Source organism: Hemicordylus capensis, chromosome 2 (genome assembly GCF_027244095.1).
Source record: "Hemicordylus capensis ecotype Gifberg chromosome 2, rHemCap1.1.pri, whole genome shotgun sequence".
NCBI classification, from domain to species: Eukaryota; Metazoa; Chordata; class Lepidosauria; order Squamata; family Cordylidae; genus Hemicordylus; species Hemicordylus capensis.
The window spans coordinates 192,311,921-192,329,634 of record NC_069658.1 but is presented as its reverse complement, the minus strand read 5'-3'; the positions used below and the strand labels follow the sequence as shown (position 1 = coordinate 192,329,634).

General features: G+C 46.1%; 2 protein-coding genes across 4 annotated transcripts in view; one reads left to right on the top strand and one right to left on the bottom strand.

Annotated features, from left to right (window-relative positions):
* Nucleotides 1–122: 122 nt before the first annotated feature.
* The window catches only part of RDH8 (retinol dehydrogenase 8), a 31,833-nt gene continuing 14,241 nt past the window's right edge, over nucleotides 123–17,714 (bottom strand). For 2 of the 3 annotated variants that reach the window (XM_053289676.1, XM_053289677.1), the window contains exons 5-7: nucleotides 12,576–12,669; nucleotides 10,037–10,220; nucleotides 4,273–9,012 (exon numbers count right to left, since the gene is read on the bottom strand). In XM_053289676.1, coding sequence (XP_053145651.1) covers nucleotides 8,788–9,012; nucleotides 10,037–10,220; nucleotides 12,576–12,669 — 503 coding nt within the window. In that variant the 3' untranslated portion in view covers nucleotides 4,273–8,787. Of the gene's footprint in view, nucleotides 4,249–4,272; nucleotides 9,013–10,036; nucleotides 10,221–12,575; nucleotides 12,670–17,714 lie in introns of those variants that run through there. The other variant, XR_008314965.1, reaches the window with a different exon arrangement.
* LOC128342412 (histone H4) lies at nucleotides 1,433–1,840 on the top strand. Its single transcript, XM_053289679.1, has one exon. It carries the CDS (start codon nucleotides 1,472–1,474, stop codon nucleotides 1,781–1,783), a length of 312 nt encoding a protein of 103 aa, XP_053145654.1. The 5' UTR covers nucleotides 1,433–1,471; the 3' UTR covers nucleotides 1,784–1,840.

The following is a 17,714-nucleotide window of genomic DNA, read 5'->3' as shown; positions in this document are numbered from 1 at the left end:
ACTAAGAGAGTTACTTGTGGAAAACAAGCTCAAAGAGTGAAGTCTCAGCTGTTATCTATGGAGAAGTGTTGTGTAGTTCATGTTTGGAACTTGTACCATTGAATCTAGGAGTCCCATCTGAGTCATATTAATTACTGAATCTTTAATATCTCAAAAGTAAATGAAAACTTCATTACAGACAAACTCTAATGTAGAACACAACATTTCGGTCACAAATGAATGTGTAATTATGGTGATCTCATGACTAAAATAGTGTTGCCCAAATGGCTCAGAAGTTGAGCCTGGCACTAGAAATGAGCAAGGACCCTGAGTTCTTGGGTCTCAGAATAGGAATGCCCAATCAAAACACTTATTTTTGGTAATAGGTTACCCTACAGTGACTTCTAAGCAAAAATGCTGAGGGGATTTGTTAAAATATTAACTTCCCCCACCCCCATCATGGATCCTGTGTGTAGCTTTTGTTCTTCCAGCCTTATGAGGTAAGTTTGGCTGAAATTTGTTTACCAAAGGCTCTGTGAACTTCAGGGTACATCAGCAATTTTGAATAGAGATCCTTCTGTTTCAAAACTAATATACTATGTGCTATACTAAGTGCCCCAAACTAGGTTACTATCTCTGTGTGTTTAATTCCCACCCACCCCAGTCCTGAACATGAGCAAAATAAGGGTTATAAACATTATGAATAAAAATCATTTAACTCAACCATATTCTCATTCAAGTCCGTCCACTCTCTGAAACACTTTCCAGTATCAAAACATTTGAGCTGAGTCACACAGGGGCTTATTTGTGTGCACACACTCCTATATGTAGTTTTTTTAAAAAGGCCACTATTTGTGTAAGACCCTAAACATACACACATTATTGTCCATGTATTGTACAGGTGTACTGGTTCAGAAGGTTAATCTTACTGAGGACATTTCAATTTCAAAGAGCAAAAAGGAGCACCATCTATAGATGTCTCCCCTTACTCTTTCTTCATTTACAACCACATAGTAGCCCTACACCCATGCTTACAAATGATTACACTCCTGCATCTGATTAAGAGGATAGCAGTGCACGAAAGCGTATGTTACAATAATTTAGTGCTTCAAGACTCCATTGTGTTTGCTGTTATACAGTAACATGACGGGAACTTAATGTGGCGTACTCAGACTCGAACACACAATGCGGAATTCACCCTTATACTCTATATTGTAAATAAAAGGACTCGTTTCTACGCAATCAAGAAAAAGGAAATGGCGCCAAAATTTTAATTTGAAATCCTGACTTCTAATTGGTCAATTTGAAAGGCTTTCGTTGTTCATTGGAGAAAACTGAGAAGCAGCGTCCTATAGGGCAATTGTATGCAAATCTATAGTAGTTCCGCCTTCTGACCGTGCTGTTTTCTTTCTGGTCGGATATTCGACAATATAAGCTCGCCACCGCGCCAATCATGCTCATTCGTTTTTTCTTGTTCTGAGAGCTAGTTAACATGTCTGGACGTGGCAAAGGCGGGAAAGGACTTGGCAAGGGGGGTGCTAAGCGCCACCGAAAGGTCTTGCGGGATAACATCCAAGGCATTACCAAGCCTGCTATTCGCCGTTTAGCTCGTCGTGGTGGTGTGAAACGTATTTCTGGTCTGATATATGAGGAGACTCGTGGTGTGCTGAAGGTCTTCCTGGAAAACGTCATTAGGGATGCTGTGACTTACACCGAACATGCTAAGAGGAAGACTGTGACTGCCATGGATGTGGTGTACGCTCTGAAACGCCAAGGCCGTACTCTTTATGGTTTTGGTGGCTAAGCCCTCAGACTACAAGCGGGGGAAAAAGAAAATCCAAAGGCCCTTTTAAGGGCCACCCACTTGCTCATCAAAAAAGCTGGATTTCCAGGTCTTGTAACATTTAATTTATTCACTTCAACGCATATCGCAATCCGGTGCATATTTATTTGAGAGGAAACTTCGTTGAACACAGACTTGATTCCGCAGACCAAGTCTGTTAAAAGGTTACTAGTAAAGCTGATGATTAGTGTATGAGACCAAGTCCGTGTTCAACGAGGTTTCCTCCTAGACAAATGTGCATCGGGTTGTGATATACATTGAGATGAATCTTAAATATGTGGTATGCTACCCTTACAAATCTGTAATTCTTGCTTTGAAATAGTTCATTTTCAAAATCTAATCGTTTTGTTTCCTCGCGCGATTCACTGCACAAGGAACCGGGTTTGTGTATTAATGCGGCAATCGAAAAAGTAGGTGTAGTAATAAATCCGCTTCAGTCAGGCTTATACACCTAGTGCATTTCTAAACGGGAGTAGGTTTTCTCGTGACAGCAACCAAAAAGACCGGTCTTCGTACGAATAACAACGAAGATCCCCATTGTAGGGAACAATGGCCTCATAGGAAACAGCGCGAATGCATTTCCCAGAATACTTTGTACCAAGTTCTTTGTTAGGCTGTAGCAGACATCATCTTCACTCTAGCCAATGAGAACTTTAGTTTTCACCCTAAGGTAATTCTATCGCTCAGGGGCGCAAGGTAAGTTGGGATCTGTAGTTCTGTCACTTTTATTTTCGAAATAATTGCTGTCGGAATAGTAAAAAAAGGAGAGATTTTCATCTGTCTTTGGTTACTAGGTCAGAATTCTGCTTTATCCCTTGCTATAGAAGGGTAAAACAGACAGACCCTGGAACTGACTTTCTAGCTCTCAAACCTTTTGTTTTCCCCAGATTTTTGCTGCCTGTGTTTATTATTTCATAATCAGTTTTGCCACCCATAATTGCTCCGATTTTTCCTCTTTACTGTGTTACTTGCTCCTATCGCTTGCAGAGTGATTCTGGGGGGAACTGGGTTGAAATCCTTGTTTATTCATGAAGCTTACTGAGTGATCCTGAGCTAGCTGCTCTTTCAGCCTAGCTTACTTTTATAGGGTTAGGATGTGCACTGAGCTCTTTGAAGTTAGAACCAAAATCAAATGTAATAATACACAAAAATAAATGTGTGCTGCCATGTTGTCTTCACAGACTAAGCTTTCAGGGTGTTACTTTATTTTGCAGACTTTCTACTTCCCTAAAATCCCTTTTCTCGGGCACATTAGAGTATGTTACGGCCTGGCTTCCTGGTTTTTCCTTTGATTTGCTTCCTCCCAAGCTGAAGATAAGAATCAGTATTGCCAGTTGAAACAAGTTATACTCAAGGCTGTGTGTACTCCATGTTATTTCAAAAAAGTCTATTGGCAATCCAAATATTGTGCCTATAAATTTTGTGTTTTGATACACATCTGGGGGAAACAAGGACGCTAAAACCCTATCTCCAACTGCTGAAGTATCTTTCAGTCACTTCTTTGGCTTCTTAGATTCCAGCTGATATTGCACATGTTTCTTTTACAACCATGAGGATTGGAAGCCTGAATCTTGGAAAATGAAAGCTGAGATTCTCAGGAAGCTGAATTCTGTGCTGAGTACTGTATTCTGTTCAGAAAATTCCAACATGCCCATAGTTTTGATTTTGCTGAGAGATGATCAAACTATTGGTCTCTGGAATGGGTTACCAAGACCTTTTTAAAATGGCCCATTCTTATGTAGGCCACTCTTCATAGAAAGACATGTATGTTACCATTCCAGAATTAAATGTTCACATGTTTTCAGTACTCTGTGGTATAGTTCACTCAGGTTTTTCTAAATTAGCATGAGAAAAGCTGCTCTATCAAATGGCTTTCTTTGAATTGCCATTTCAGTTCGATGATGGGGGTGAAGAATGAGTGGTAGAGGTGGACGACATATCGTGTGTGTGTCCCCTTGTAAAAATATTTAGGAGACAGAACTGGCTGCAATGATTGTAGAGCAAAAGAAGTTCCCTGTCTGGTTCCAGTTTGTGACGGGCACTTCTTGAACAAAGACAACATTTTGTCGGTGGACACCCCGAGGGCAGGACTAGAACCAATGGTTCAGATTTAAGCTAGATTTAAGCAGATTTAAGCTAGACATGAGGAATAATTTCTGAACTGTAAGAGCCGTGCCACAGCGGAATAGTCTGCCTTGTGCAGTGGTGAGCTCCCTTTTTCTGGAGTTTTCCAAAGAGACTGGATGGTCATTTGTTGGAGGATGCTGCAGCAGTTCCCAGCACTGAGCAGGGTGTAGGACTAGAAGACCTCCAAGACCCCTTCCAGCTCTAGCACTCTGTGACTCTGGGTCCAGATGGGAAGTCCCTTCCTCCCAGTTCATCATGTGATGTGGGCCCAGCAATTGAAAGCATGGTTATCCTTGCACCTTGGAAGAAAGTGAAACGCAGACTAAGCTTGATTTTTATTATTTAAACAACAAATGGCACTCTGATGACCAAACTACAGTCAGAAATAACTAGCAAAGCGAAGACTGTTACTATTCAGAGGGCCACTTTCTGCCTTGATGAAGTGTTTGCTTCGGGGCAGGGAGGTTGGAGGAGCCCTGCTTCCGTCATAGAGTGGCTCTGGTGTTTCTTTTATCCTAAGAGAGCTCTGGAGCCTTTAATAGCGAGTGACAGGCAGAAATTGATCAGGTGATTTAGTGTCGCTGAATCTGCCTGATGGGAGACGTTTCATCTGTTCAATTTTGACTTGTGACTCAGCGATCAATAATGTAGTAGTAGTAGTAGTAGTAGTAATATAATTAATATCATTAATATCATTATTAAAGGCAGAGGAACCCTCTTGGGGGGAAAGGTGGACACTAGACCTGCTATCTGATTAAAGAAATCATATAAGTCTTAATCAACTGTTCACGTCTGAATAAAGTTGCATATGCATATACAATGGGATATAGGAGGAGGAGAGCTGGTCTTGTGGTAGCAAGCATAAATTGTCCCCTTTGCTAAGCAGGTCCCATCCAGATTTGCATTTGAATGGGAGACTACATATGAATGCTGTAAGACATGCCCCTTAGGCAGGTCGGCTCAACTTTAGCCCTGCTGCATATGTTGGCCTACAACTCCCATAATCCCTGGCTATTGGCCGTTGTAGCTGGGGATTATGGGAGCTGTAGTCCAAAAACAACTGGGGGGGGCAAAGTTGAGCTGGCCTGCCCTTAGGGGATGGGGCTGCTCTGGGAAGAGCACCTGCATGCTTTCATGCAGAAGGTTCTAACTTTCCTCCCTGGCATCACCAGGATAGGTCTGAGAGAGACTCCTGCTTGCAACCTTGGAGAAGCCGCTGCCAGTCTATGTAACTAAGTTAGAGGGACCAAAGGTCTGACTCGGTATACGGCAGCTTCCTATGTTTCTAGCAGTTCTGAAAGGGGCGGGGGAAGCCATATTGTTTGTTTTTAGAGAACACAGGGCCTGTGTTAAGGGTTGGCATGGTCGGGCATGTGTTGGCCCCTGCATGTAGGAGCCATATGCTGCTATTTTGTTTACCCTTGGGTGCTTGTTCTAACATGTGCAGAAGAAGACAAGATGGCTTCCTCAGTCAGCAGAGTCCCCTGGAGCTCTCTCCCTCTGAGCTGCTTTGGTGGCACTCATAGGAGAAGAACAAGAGCCCATAGGAGGCGGCCCTGGCAGTGGCTCTTCCTCCTCCTCGTTGTCACCACTGTCCAGTGGGCCCAAAGGGGCCCCTCCAGTCACAACAGTGAAGAGCAGAGAGAGCGAGAGCAGCTGCATTGTTGCCTCACTGGGTGTTCCTGCCCTCTGAGCTTAGATCAGCTTAGAAGAGGCACTCTCTTGTCTGACAGAATGGGGAAAGCCTCTTCCAAGTTTATACCTTCTTTCACAGATTTTGACAGTGCCTAAATGCCACCTAATGGCACAGTGGGGAAATGATTTGACTAGCAAGCTTAAGCTATTAGTCTAAGTAGCCCCTTCCCCTCTCTCCACATAAGCTATGCTAGCACAAATGTTTGTGCAGGACTGAGATCTATACTCCTACAAAAGCGCAGAGTAGCCTAAATGGGCAATGCCATTTCTCTTTGGAAACGATGCCTCTTCACTGTGAACCACTGATACTAGCTAAAAGTTTGGCTCAGAGACAGCTGCTAATCCCCTCCTCTGCAATGAGTCAGCCTTCTCCAAGAAAACAGCACACCAGGCAAGTGCTGACTCTCCTGGCCCTATCTCAAAAGCATCATTCCTGATTTTCCTTATATGTGCGAGGTATACAGGATGGGCCTTTCCTCTCTTGGTGGGAAGGCAATGTGGCACTATGACCCCAAATGCATGGGCAAGGCTGGCGAGGGACACCTGTCTTATTGGAGGGCACAACTGCCACAGCAAGCAAATTCCATGTGGATCCAACATGCCGTAGGAACTGTTCTTTGTCACGACAATTAACTTCCTGGCCAGAGGCTAAAGAGGGTGGCAAGGTGGGGCAGATGCTCGAGCCTCAAGACTGGTGGAGGGCGCACTGACGAGCTTTGTGGGGGCTGCAGGGAAACTTAAAGGAAGTCATTGCATAGGCTTTGTCTTCCTTGTTCTAGTTAGCGTTGTGGAACCAAAGGGCAGTGCGCTAGCACGGAGAGGGAGGAAACCATCCTATAGTACGGAAGTTGGAAAGGGACAGTCTGAAAAAGAGTGACTTCCATAAGTCATTCTGGCAGGTGTGTAGTCCCCCCTCCACCCCTTAAGACTGTGTGCTTCCGTTCCATGCATTGCTGTGCACAAGGGGACCTATGTGCTGAAGCAACTCCTGAAGCTGGGGAGAAGCCACAGCTCAAGAGGCAGAATGCCTGTTTTGCAGGCCAAAGTCCTCTGATTTAGTTCCTGGTGAGGGCCTAGTTATAATTGAACAAGTGGGAGGAAATGTTCTGAGGCAGGGGGAACCCACCAGCTGGGTGACAGCTTGCTTTCCCTTTATCCTCTCTCCCTCGTGCCTATCTGAAGAAGGAGGTGGGGGTGGGGAGGGCCCTTCTTCACTTCTTGTTCCAGAGCAAACTAAGAGGCTCTCTCAGGTAGGAGGGCTGGGAAAGATCTCTCCCCGAGACCCAAGAGTGCCGCTGCCCGTCAGAGCAGACAGTGCCGCATTAGATGGCCTGATAGTTTGACCCTGCAGAAAGCACCTTCAGCAGTGAAGGGAGAGTCTGTAGTTCAGTGGCAGAGCACATGCTTTGCATGCAGAAGGTCCCAGGCTGGGCTGGGCAGGAACCTTCTTGGAAACCTTGGAGAGATGTTGCCAGTCAGTGATGTAGACAAGACTGGGCTACGTGGGCCAGTAGTTGGACTCTCAGTCCAAGGCAGCTTTGTGTGTTCATGTGGTTAATGGGAGGGAGGGTTCACTGGGCTGCTGGCGATGTCAGTCCAGTAATGCACATTTGACTCCTTAAACTGACACTGAGGGGCAGTCTTGATCTCTCTTGGCCTAAATCCACCAGCATGCTCTTTACTTGTGACCAGTATTCGCTCTAATTTTTTCCATCTATGTGCGGAATGAATTTTGTTCTGAGCGGCAGTATCAAGGCAGTGTGTGCACACATGCATTCAAATTGGGGCCTTCCTGATTCAACCTGAGCAGGATCTAAAATTAACCGAGTAGACATTAAAAAAAAACTTGTGAGCACGCACACTGTGACTCAGAGTCACAACCAAAGTTTTGACTCATTTCAAACCCGTATCTGACGTTCAGTCTTCCTTACTCTTTGGCATTCATCCCCTGCTGCTTTTCAGCCCTGCTGCTGTTGCACTGCTCTCTAGGTGCCCTATTACTCACTCTTGGGTCCTCATCATGGAGGATAAGTCTATCCATGGCTAGTCTTGATGGCTGTGTGATACCGCCAGGTACAGAGGCCTCCAAATGCCAGTAGCAGGAGAGCAACAGCGCGGGAGGGGCCCGCCTTCATCTCCTGCTTGTGGGCTTCCCATCCGCTTCGCCACGGTGGAGCACAGGATGTGGGATTACACAGACCTTGGGCCTGATCCAGCAAGACTCTTCTATCATCCTATGTACCCTGTCTCCCCATCTCTTCCTGGCTCAAAGTTTTCTGTGAGGTTTTTACACAGTCAAATGGAGTTTTCATTTCTGTCAACATTATTTAGAGATTGAGAAAGCTCTCTAAATGTGCCAAAACAATCTGTTAATTTCCCTCAGATTTCCTGCAGATTTTTTGCCTCCAGTCTTAACATTTAACTTTCTTCCTCCAAAGTTGGAATGTTCATGAGCATTCTAGGACATAAAAGAAGCTCAGCCTAGGTGAGGTGAGCTTGCAATCAGGCAAAAGCCAGTATTTAGCCAGTTTTATAGAGATTTTTTTATATATCAAGCTTTCCCACTTGATGATCAAATATCCCACTTGATATGTCTGCACCCCTGATTTCTGAAATGTGTGAGGCAGGTTTGACAGTCCATAAAAGGAAAGTGTCCTCTGCCACCATTCTGTAGGGCCTTCCTTCCTTTGTGCTCTCTATTATGAGCCATAACCCAGGGACAGAGCATGTGTTTTACATGCAGAAGGTCCTGGATTCAGCTCCTGGTTCTTCCATGTAGCCCTTGGAAAGACCCCTAGCTGAAACTGAGCCGCTGCCAGTCAGTTCAGACTGAGTGAGATGGACTCAGCATAAGGCAGCTTCCTATGCCCTCCCCCCCACCCATGCTCTGGACAGATGTTTCTACATAGTGTAAGGCCATGATCTCACAAAGGGATAGGATTGTGCCCCACCCCTGCTGTCTGAACTCATTGCTTGAATCGTGCCCCTCACCTTTGAGGTCACCAGAACCCAGTAGCTTTAGAACCAAGGTGGGCTGATCTGTAGCAAATATGTCAGATTCTTCTAGCTGGATCTTGGATTCCAAAGCAGCGTAGCAAGGCAGGGTGGAAGGGGGAGGCCACACTGCTACCGGGCCCTCTGCTTTAGGCAGGGGTGACCCTGCGCCGGAAGCAGCTGCATGTGATGCATTTGAGGAAGCTCATGCTGAGGTGGAAAAGGCCCGTGAAGCGGAAGAGCAGGTTGTAATAGGTGCCAACGGAGAGATCCCCTGAAGTGTCTGCATACTTCAGGGCCACCAGCGGTGTGTAGAGTGTGTTGGTCTGCGTCCGGAATGGAGGGCGCTCTTTACTGATTACATTCACAACAGCCTGGGGAAAGGCAAAATGGAAAGAGATTGGTATTTACGTATGATTCCCTTTCATTCACATCCTCACATCTGACTCTCTGTGGTCTAGCGCCATAGTTCTCCAAGTGTCAGAGAGGCATCTGCCAGAGCTGAGGGTTCAGAGGGAAGTGTTGTTTTTTGTCCAGTTTGGGGGCTGGTTTCTTTCTTTTGAAGATCTTCAAGCTATAGCTCAGCAATGCTGAGGATCTTCTGTGTGCAGGGCATGTGTTTTACTACTGAACTGTGGTTCTGGAGAATAATCTGAAAATAGGTGGGTGGTTTCTGTTAAATGCTAGTGGTGAGCTGCAGGTGTGGAGATAGCTGTGGCTTCCAGTCTTCAGGATTGGGCCTGCAGTAGCACTGGTCCCACTGCCTTCCAATGAGCCTATTGCTTGTAAATGCTTATTGCTCTGCAAGAGGTTTGGTGAGCAGCACCAGCTTTTCTGCAGCATATTCATATGGGCAAAACACACACAGAGTATTTTTTTTTAAAGCAACCTAAAGTGGTGCAGCTAGAATACAGCAGTACACATTAAGCGAATATCTTTTTCTTCATTTGGATTTCTTTTTAGTACAGGATCCTAGAAATTCCCTTGTCCATAATTTGAGGGCAGGGATCGGTGCTATGGAAAACATTAGAGACAGAAGCCCTACTTCTTAGGCTGAGATGAATCCTGCCGCTTGGCTGAGTAGAACAAGCAGACATGAGCTTCATATTATTAGGCGAGTGTCGCTTGTGTCACGTTGTTAAGTGGGCCAAATCTGGGGTTTAATTAGATATGAGGTTGCTTCTTGCTTGCCTGATGGCAAGCACACGTGTAGTACCCTGCTGTGTGTATATTACAAGGCAGCCTAGCTGCTGCCCATATGAGACCCTGAAGAGGCTGGCTTCTGCTTTGCATCTTGTCTGCTGCTGATGCCTTAGCCCAGTGAGGCAGGATCTGCCAGGGATTGAGTAAGTGCGGAGGAACTTCCCTCTCGTATCTCTGGTATGAGTGTGCCCCTACCTTAGCCACAGACTCAGGGGTCTGGCCCATGGTGGTAAATATCTCATGTGAAGCTGGCAGATAGATCTCCTTGAAATAGCGCACTGTAGCAGGGTCGGCTCCTGGGAACTCAGAACGTGCCACCTCCTCCATTAGCTTCATCTCAAATTCTGTGTTCACTGGGCCAGGCTCCACCAGAGAGATGCTGGGGAGATCAGAGGTTGAGAGAAGGAACATTAGATGTTGATCTGTAAAAGTGTTAATGAATCAACTATGGTTGTGTTGCCCCAAACTTCTAGTTGTTCAGGCACATCCCCCCACCCCCTGAGTGAAGTCTAGAGGCACATATCACTCATGTACCCCAAACTTGGAAATTGCTGACAAGGCAGATTTTTAAATATTTACTGAAATAGCTGACACAGGAGTTTTGAAAACTTGCTGACTCGGCAATTTTGAAAATTTGCTGAACTGGCAATTTTGAAATATGTTGATGTGGCAGTTTGGGAAATTTCCGACACTGTGCCGACCATCTTTCTACTTCAGATTGTATAGAAGGCTGTTAGATGAGACTCCAAAGAGAGGTGCCAGAGTTCAGTCCTGCATATAGGCTGTACTTGTTTAGGTTCTACTTGCTCAGTAGTGAAGAAGGCATACAGCACATGTTTAGATACATTTTTATTCTCTATTAGCCTAACCTGTGCAGAGCATCTGCTCGCTAGTACTTGATTGCTCCCTTCACCCCCCTCACCTCAGAGATCTCTCCACCCACACTCCTGCTCCTCCTCCTCCATCCTGTTGCTCCATCCCCCGCACCCTTCTTGGTTGCAGCGGTGGTGTTGCTGGCACCGCAGCGGTTGACCGGGCCTTTCCTCGCCACCGCCGCCGCCATGGCTGCTCATTCCCCTCAGGACGCTGACAGGCCTGCCTCCAATGGTCTTGGTAGCCCCACGAGGCAGCGGTTGACCGGGCCCTTCCTTACTGCTGCTGCCTTGGCTGCTCGTTCCCCTCAGGTCACTGACAGTTCGGGGCCTGTCCCTCACCTTCCTTCCTTCCTCCCTCCCTCTCTCTCTTTCTTTCTCCCTGAGTTAACAGATCTTGTTCATCTTGTTTCCTCATCTAATTCACACAGCAGCAGCCTCCTTCTCCTGAAGGGGCTCCTCCCTCCCTCCCTCCCTCACGACCCCTCTCTTCGCAGACCCCCCTGCCCACTATCCTTTTATATCTGTCTGTCTGTCTGTCTATTCTGACCAGTAACAGTTTCATTCCAACTGACCTTAACCATTACAGGCTCCTCCTCCCTATCTGCATATGGAATCCCCACTGCCCAATCACCACGGTGCTTCTGCCCTGTTACCTCCGATTGGTAAAGCACTGTGTGGGCAGGGCTTGCCACTTACATCCTTTGCCTTTTATATATAGACTAGCCGACCCCGCACAGAGCATCTGTGTGCTCTTTGGGGCTGGCTACCTCTTCCCCCCACCTTCTGTCCCCGTCTCTGGCCAGCCTGTGCCGGGCCCAGGCCGCCAGGCCAAGTTCCTCCGCCTTGCCTCCGCGGCGACCAATCCTCCTGGGTGAGCCTCAACCAATCAGGCACATCCACCGCCCAGCCAATCAGCTGGGCTCTGGGACACACATTCCAAGGCACACCCAGGAGAATTAATATAATAAATAGATTTCACATATAATGATGAGCCTTGGCACAAATTAAGCCCTAGGTAAATCACTGTGTTTTCTGTGGACTAGGCGAGGCAATTTTCAATCTTGTTTTGAGTTGTAATACTTTAATGTAATAAATAATACTAGTGGGCCCGGGCACAGAGCATCTGTGCCTCTAGCTGGCCCGCCGGGCCCGCCGCCTCGCCTCTGCAGCCAGGCCCGCCTGGCTCCCCGGCCATGGCCGCTGCTGTTCTCCTGGGTGCGCCAGCCAATCAGGCGCCCCGCAGCCCAGCCAATCAGCTGGGCTGCCGGGACACATTTTTCCCTGGCACACCCAGGAGAATTAAATATATAGATTGTATTCGAGTTAAATGGTCTGTCTTCAAAGAAGAGGTAAAGCTAAAAATGGAAGGGGCAGCTCAGTGGGCATAGCTGAAGGGAAGAGGAGAGGCTACAGGACTAAGATCAATAGTACCTGCAAGGTGCATGGGGTTTTTTTGGGGGGGGGGGGGAGTCAACTTACACCACTGATGCTAAATAGACAGCCAACAGTATTAGCCCAGTATTAGAATTTTTCAGGCTGCCTGGGCTTTAAGGAAGTTTTTTAGGGTGTATATGTGTATGCTCAAAGGCATCATCTCATACTGTGTGGGAGATGGCAATGGTAAACCCCTCCTGTATTCTACCAAAAGAAAACCACATGGCTCTGTGGTCACCATTGGCTAGGAGTTGACACCGACTTGGCGGCACAACTTTTCCTTTGTGTGTGTATTTCTAGGGTGTATTTCCTCTGACGTGTCATGGAAAGGTGTATGTGAAGATTCTTTTTGGCTTCTTTGAGCTGCATTAATTTGAACCATTTTAGGTTTGGATCCCCACTTCACCCCCTTGTCATACACTCACAAAATATTGAATTTGAGGAGCTGCACAGCTAGGCTCTCACAGAAACCTTCCATGGCAAACTTGGAGGCAGCGTAGACATCATTGAAGGGTACACCTGGTTGAAAGCAAAAGTGAGTATACAGTCGTAGTAGTCTGCTTCATTGATGGACATATAATCAGCTGTGAGATAGAGGAAGGATATTTGACCAGCAGTACTTGAACCCCTTGGGGGACTTTGAAGTCTTGTAGGAGGTACGCAGAGCCTCCCTGGCCCACTTGCATGCCATGCTATTGGCTCTCTAGCAAATGATTTTTCTCTCCAGCTGAAGCACTTTCTTTCCGGGAGGGGAGGAGGAGTGTCAAGCAGCATCCCTCCCTCCTCTGCTCCACACGACTGGCTGGCTGGCTAAGTACTCAGGCTCGGCCCATGCCTCCCTCAGCCTACCTGAGATGCTCGGTAGCTGACCCTGATCATCAGCCTGTATGTCCCTCACAGCCAAGTCTGTCAGTCAGGCTGAGGGAGAGATGGGCTCAGCATGAGTACCTATCCAGCCGGTCATGTGGAGTGGAGGAAGAAGAGGCCAGGCCAGGTCAGGGCTATGCTCTGGAGTCCTGGCCAAGAGGCTCCAGAGGATGGGAGGAAGAAGGAAGCCACAGTATAGAGCAGTGATTCTCAAACTTGGGTCCTCAGGTGTTATTGGACTTCAACTCCCATAATCCTTAAGCAAAGGCCACTGAGGCTGGGGATTATGGGAGTTGAAGTCCAATAACACCTGAGGACCCAAGTTTGAGACTCCCTGGTATAGAGTCAGGGGTAGAGGGAGAGAGGTCTGACTGAGCCTGGGACAGGTTTACTTAACTTGTATTTTATTTCCCATCAGGTTTGGCAACATTCACTTCTGGGATTCTTGGCTGTTTAGACAGGGTGCCTGTGCTAAAGTGAGACAGAGGGGCTTAAAAAAAAGATTGACAACCCCTCAGATAGAAGATAATTTAACACAGAAATTGATTGTTCAAAGGGACCCCCCCCCCCCGAAAAATAAAAGAATAGAATGAAAGAGTTGGCGGAGTTTTGTCAGTCATCCAGTCTAGCTCTCTGTTCAATGCTGGAAATCCAGAGCTTGAGCATCCCCAGCAAATGGCTTCCCTGCAGGTGTGTAGCTAAAGGAGAGAGGGCCCACGTCCGCTCCTCTCTCCAGCGGCCCCTCAGAATAATGAAAAAAATAGGGAGGGGTGGAGCTCAGGGGTCCTCAGGAGCTGGGGCCCCCGGGTTCTTTGAACCCCTTCGCTCAATTATAGCTACACCCCTGCTCCCCAGCCTCTGCTTGGAGACCCTCATGGAGGGAGAGCCCACCATCTCCCTAGGTACACTGCTCCATTGTCAAATCCCTCTCACCATTAAGAAGAATCTCCTAATGTTCAACTGAAATCTACCCTCCTGTAAGTTAAACCTGTTAGATCTAGTCCTGCCTCTAGTACAGCAGATAAGTCTTTGCACCCTCCCCCCCCACACAAAAAGGGTTTGGTGCTGTGGTGTAGTGGTTAGAGTGCTGGACTAGGACCGGGGAGACCTGAGTTCAAATCCCCATTCAGCCATGGAACTAGCTGGGTGACTCTGGGCCAGTCACTTCTCTCTCAGCCTAACCTACTTCACAGGGTTGTTGTGAGGAGAAACCTAAGTATGTAGTAAACCGCTCTGGGCTCCTTGGAGGAAGAGCAGGGTATAAAATGTAAAACAATTTTTTTAAAAAAATGACGTAAGGAATACGTGCTATAAACTGAAGAACTGAGATGCTTTGCCACAAGAGGCAAATAGACTTGCCATCAAATAAAGGCCCCATCCTCTACTGTAACTAGACTTACGTACATGTAACTGCAAGAATCACACATTCTTTCTATGTTTACACCTGCCTCTATTTTCATTGCTTTTCCTCGGGTGTCTCCCACTTGTTGGTCTCTAGACTGTATGCCCCTCAGGGCAGGGATCTGTCCTGTATTACCTCGAAAAGTGTCATGCTCATGGATGGCAGTACATGCATTAACACCAACAGCTATATGCTATCTTGGCAAACACATGCTACCCAATCCACATTGAATGAATTGATGTGAATGCCGGAGCAGAGGGGGGTCCTTGCAGGAGGAAAGGCAGGTGGGTGCTTTGCTGATTGGCCCCCCACAAATGCTCACCTTGGCTGCTTCCTTCCCCGCCAGCTGGGCTTCTGGTTTTGGGGTCTGCCTGAGAAAAATGATTTCTAAAAGCTGGGGGAGGCATTTGTAGAGAAGAATTAGTGGGTGTGGAAAGGGTTACACACACCATCCCACCTGCTGATTCTCCCCATTAGCCTCATGAGGAAAACATGGAGGGTTTTTGTGTGGGGAGAATGTGTAGTTCTTTCTTCAGTCCATGAGGTCATCCACACAATTGAAAACTGTGTTCTACCCAGGTTTGGGATCTGTGTGTACTCCCAATTTTTGATTGTGTGGAAGCAAGGTGGTAGGAGAAAAAGCTACCCAGGTTTTCCTCTAAACTTGCTTCCACACAATCAAAAATTGGGAGTACACACAGATCCCAAACCTGGGTAGAACACAGTTTTTGACTGTGTGAATGATCTCCATGAATGTTAGCATCCATCCCAAGAAATGTCACTAGCCTGCTTCCTAGCATATATCAGTGTTAGTAATTTGGAAGAAAAAGAGCAACAGTCATCTTCTTCTTTCCAGGCTTTCCTTCCTGGTTGCCTCAAAGCAATTTTTACCACAGGTGACCAGGCCTATTTCTAAGCCTGGATAAATACAATGAACCAGCTAGCATATCGTACAACAATACATCACATTCTGTCTGAGTCCAGGGCAGTATTCCCTGTAACAGGTATTCCCAGTCTAGATGTCCTTGACTACTACTCTCACAACCCCCAGCTAAAGGCCATTGCAGCTGGGGATTATGGGAGTTGTAGTCAACAACATCTGGGAATCCCTGTTATAGGGAACACTGGTCCAGGGATATTACCTCACAAAACCTGTGTGTCCTCTCTGGCATCCCCATCAATGCAGGGTAGTGCCAGTTTTTGGGTTTGAAAAAAATTTTTTAACCTTGCCCCTTTTGCACTATACGTTCTGAACTTCCCCTCTTCAAGCTATTGGCCACCACCTCACCACTTCTTGACCAGGATGCTCAGACACAATGGTCCACTGCTTTGTGTGTGTAGGAATCTGTGGACTGGGGGCATGAAACACTGGCATTAAAAGGGAGCATAAACAGAGCATCTCCACATACAAAGACCCCACCCCTTAAAAAGCAGTCAACCGGAGGAGGAGGAGGCAGGAAGGGGAGAGAGGTCTCTCTTCAGCTTTCATAGTTAGCATAGTGGTTACAGAGAGTATAGATCGGGCTCAGAACAAACTCTCCCACCAATCTATTTTCAGATAAAGAAAGCATACAAAAGCAGTCTCAAATATGCTAAACATCAAGCCTCACGAAATGCCTGGAATAAGCTTATAATGATTACTAATAATAAAGATAGACACACTTTTTGGAGAATTGTTTCCGTTAACATGCCTTGTAGGATTTCAGCTAGATCGTGGGAAACCCACTTTTTTACAGTTTATAATGATGCACAGCCCAGCCAGGTTTTTGTACCACCTCTGATCGATGTGTTACCCTGCTGGCCCCCCGTTACTCCTGCAGAAATAACGAATTTAGTAGGACGTTTAAAAACTGGAAAAGCCCCTGGTCCAGACCTCATTCTTCCTGAAAGCTAATATAGAATGGTGGTCCTTAGTTTTAGCTAATTTATTTACACCTATTAACAGCACAGGAATTATACCAGAGCAATGGAAAACAATAGTTGTTCCCATATTTAAAAATGGTTCTCATTTGGATCCATCTAATTATAGACCCATAAACTTGCTGTCCGTGGTTGGTAAGCTATACGCTCTTTATTTATTGGACAGGCTTGAGGCATGGATCTCAGAGAACCAGATTCTTGGGATTGAGCAAGCAGGTTTTAGAGCAGGCCACTCTACTCTAGATCATTGTATGATCTTGTATCATCTAGCGAAGAAATATTCTAGTGGCCCTAAAGGCAAACTTTTTGTTGCCTTTATAGATTTAAAATCTGTGTTTGATTCCATTTCCAGACACTTATTATGGTCCAAACTTGAAAAAACTACAATAGACAAAAGACTCTTATTCCTGATGATGCAGCTCTATTCCACATCTTCATTACGGGTTAGGTATGCCACTAATGGGGCTCTAACTGGTTCAATTCCTTCTACTCGTGGGGTCAGACAGGGTTGTGTCTTGGCCCCTACATTGTTTAATCTTTTTATTAACGATTTGGCCCAATGTCTGGAAAAGGTGGATTCACATGCACCGAAGCTGTCTGATAAATGAGTGCTGGTGTTGTTATATGTGGATGACGCGGCTGTATTATCTCAGACTAGACTGGGTTTGCAAAGATTGCTGTATGCTTTTGCTTGCTACTGCAACGATAACAAGTTAGTTATCAATTATAAAAAATCAAAGGTCCTTTTTCCCCCTAAATCCAGGAAAGTATACAAATGGGTAGTAAACAAGAACCACATTGAGCAGGTTTACAAATACAAATATTTAGGCATTCTTTTCCAATATAATCTTAACTGGAATACCCACGGGCTGTCCTCCATCCATGTAGCCCGTAAAACTCTTAGTGCCTTTTTGTGCTTCTACTATTCTAAAGGAGGCCAGTATATACCTATGGCACTCCAGGTATTTCGGGCTAAGATTGTGGCTCAATTACTTTTTGGAACCTCATTATTGAATTGAAGAGAGTACAGTCTATATTCCTAAGAGCAATCTTTGCAGTGCCTGGGTGCTTGCCATATTCTGTTCTTTGCCTGGAATCTGGGTCTTTTTCTATAGTCTGTAAAGCTTGGGAATCTACTTTTGCTAAATGGATTAAACTCTGTTTAGAGATTTGGGAATTTTCTTTTTTCCGTTACTTATGGTTGGACTCTTATCCAAACCCCTGGCTATTTTATGTAAACAACAAAATAATGCAATCGGGACTCTCTCCTTCTGAACTACTTACTCTGGAGAATAATAAGGTGAAGGAAATATTATTTCTACGGTTGCATGACACTGAACGTCAGGAACTTATGTCTTCGGCTAACAGGACCTGC

Excerpts from the sequence above, each read along its gene's own strand:
- LOC128342412 (XM_053289679.1), top strand. The coding sequence starts at position 1,472 with ATGTCTGGACGTGGCAAAGGCGGGAAAGGACTTGGCAAGGGGGGTGCT.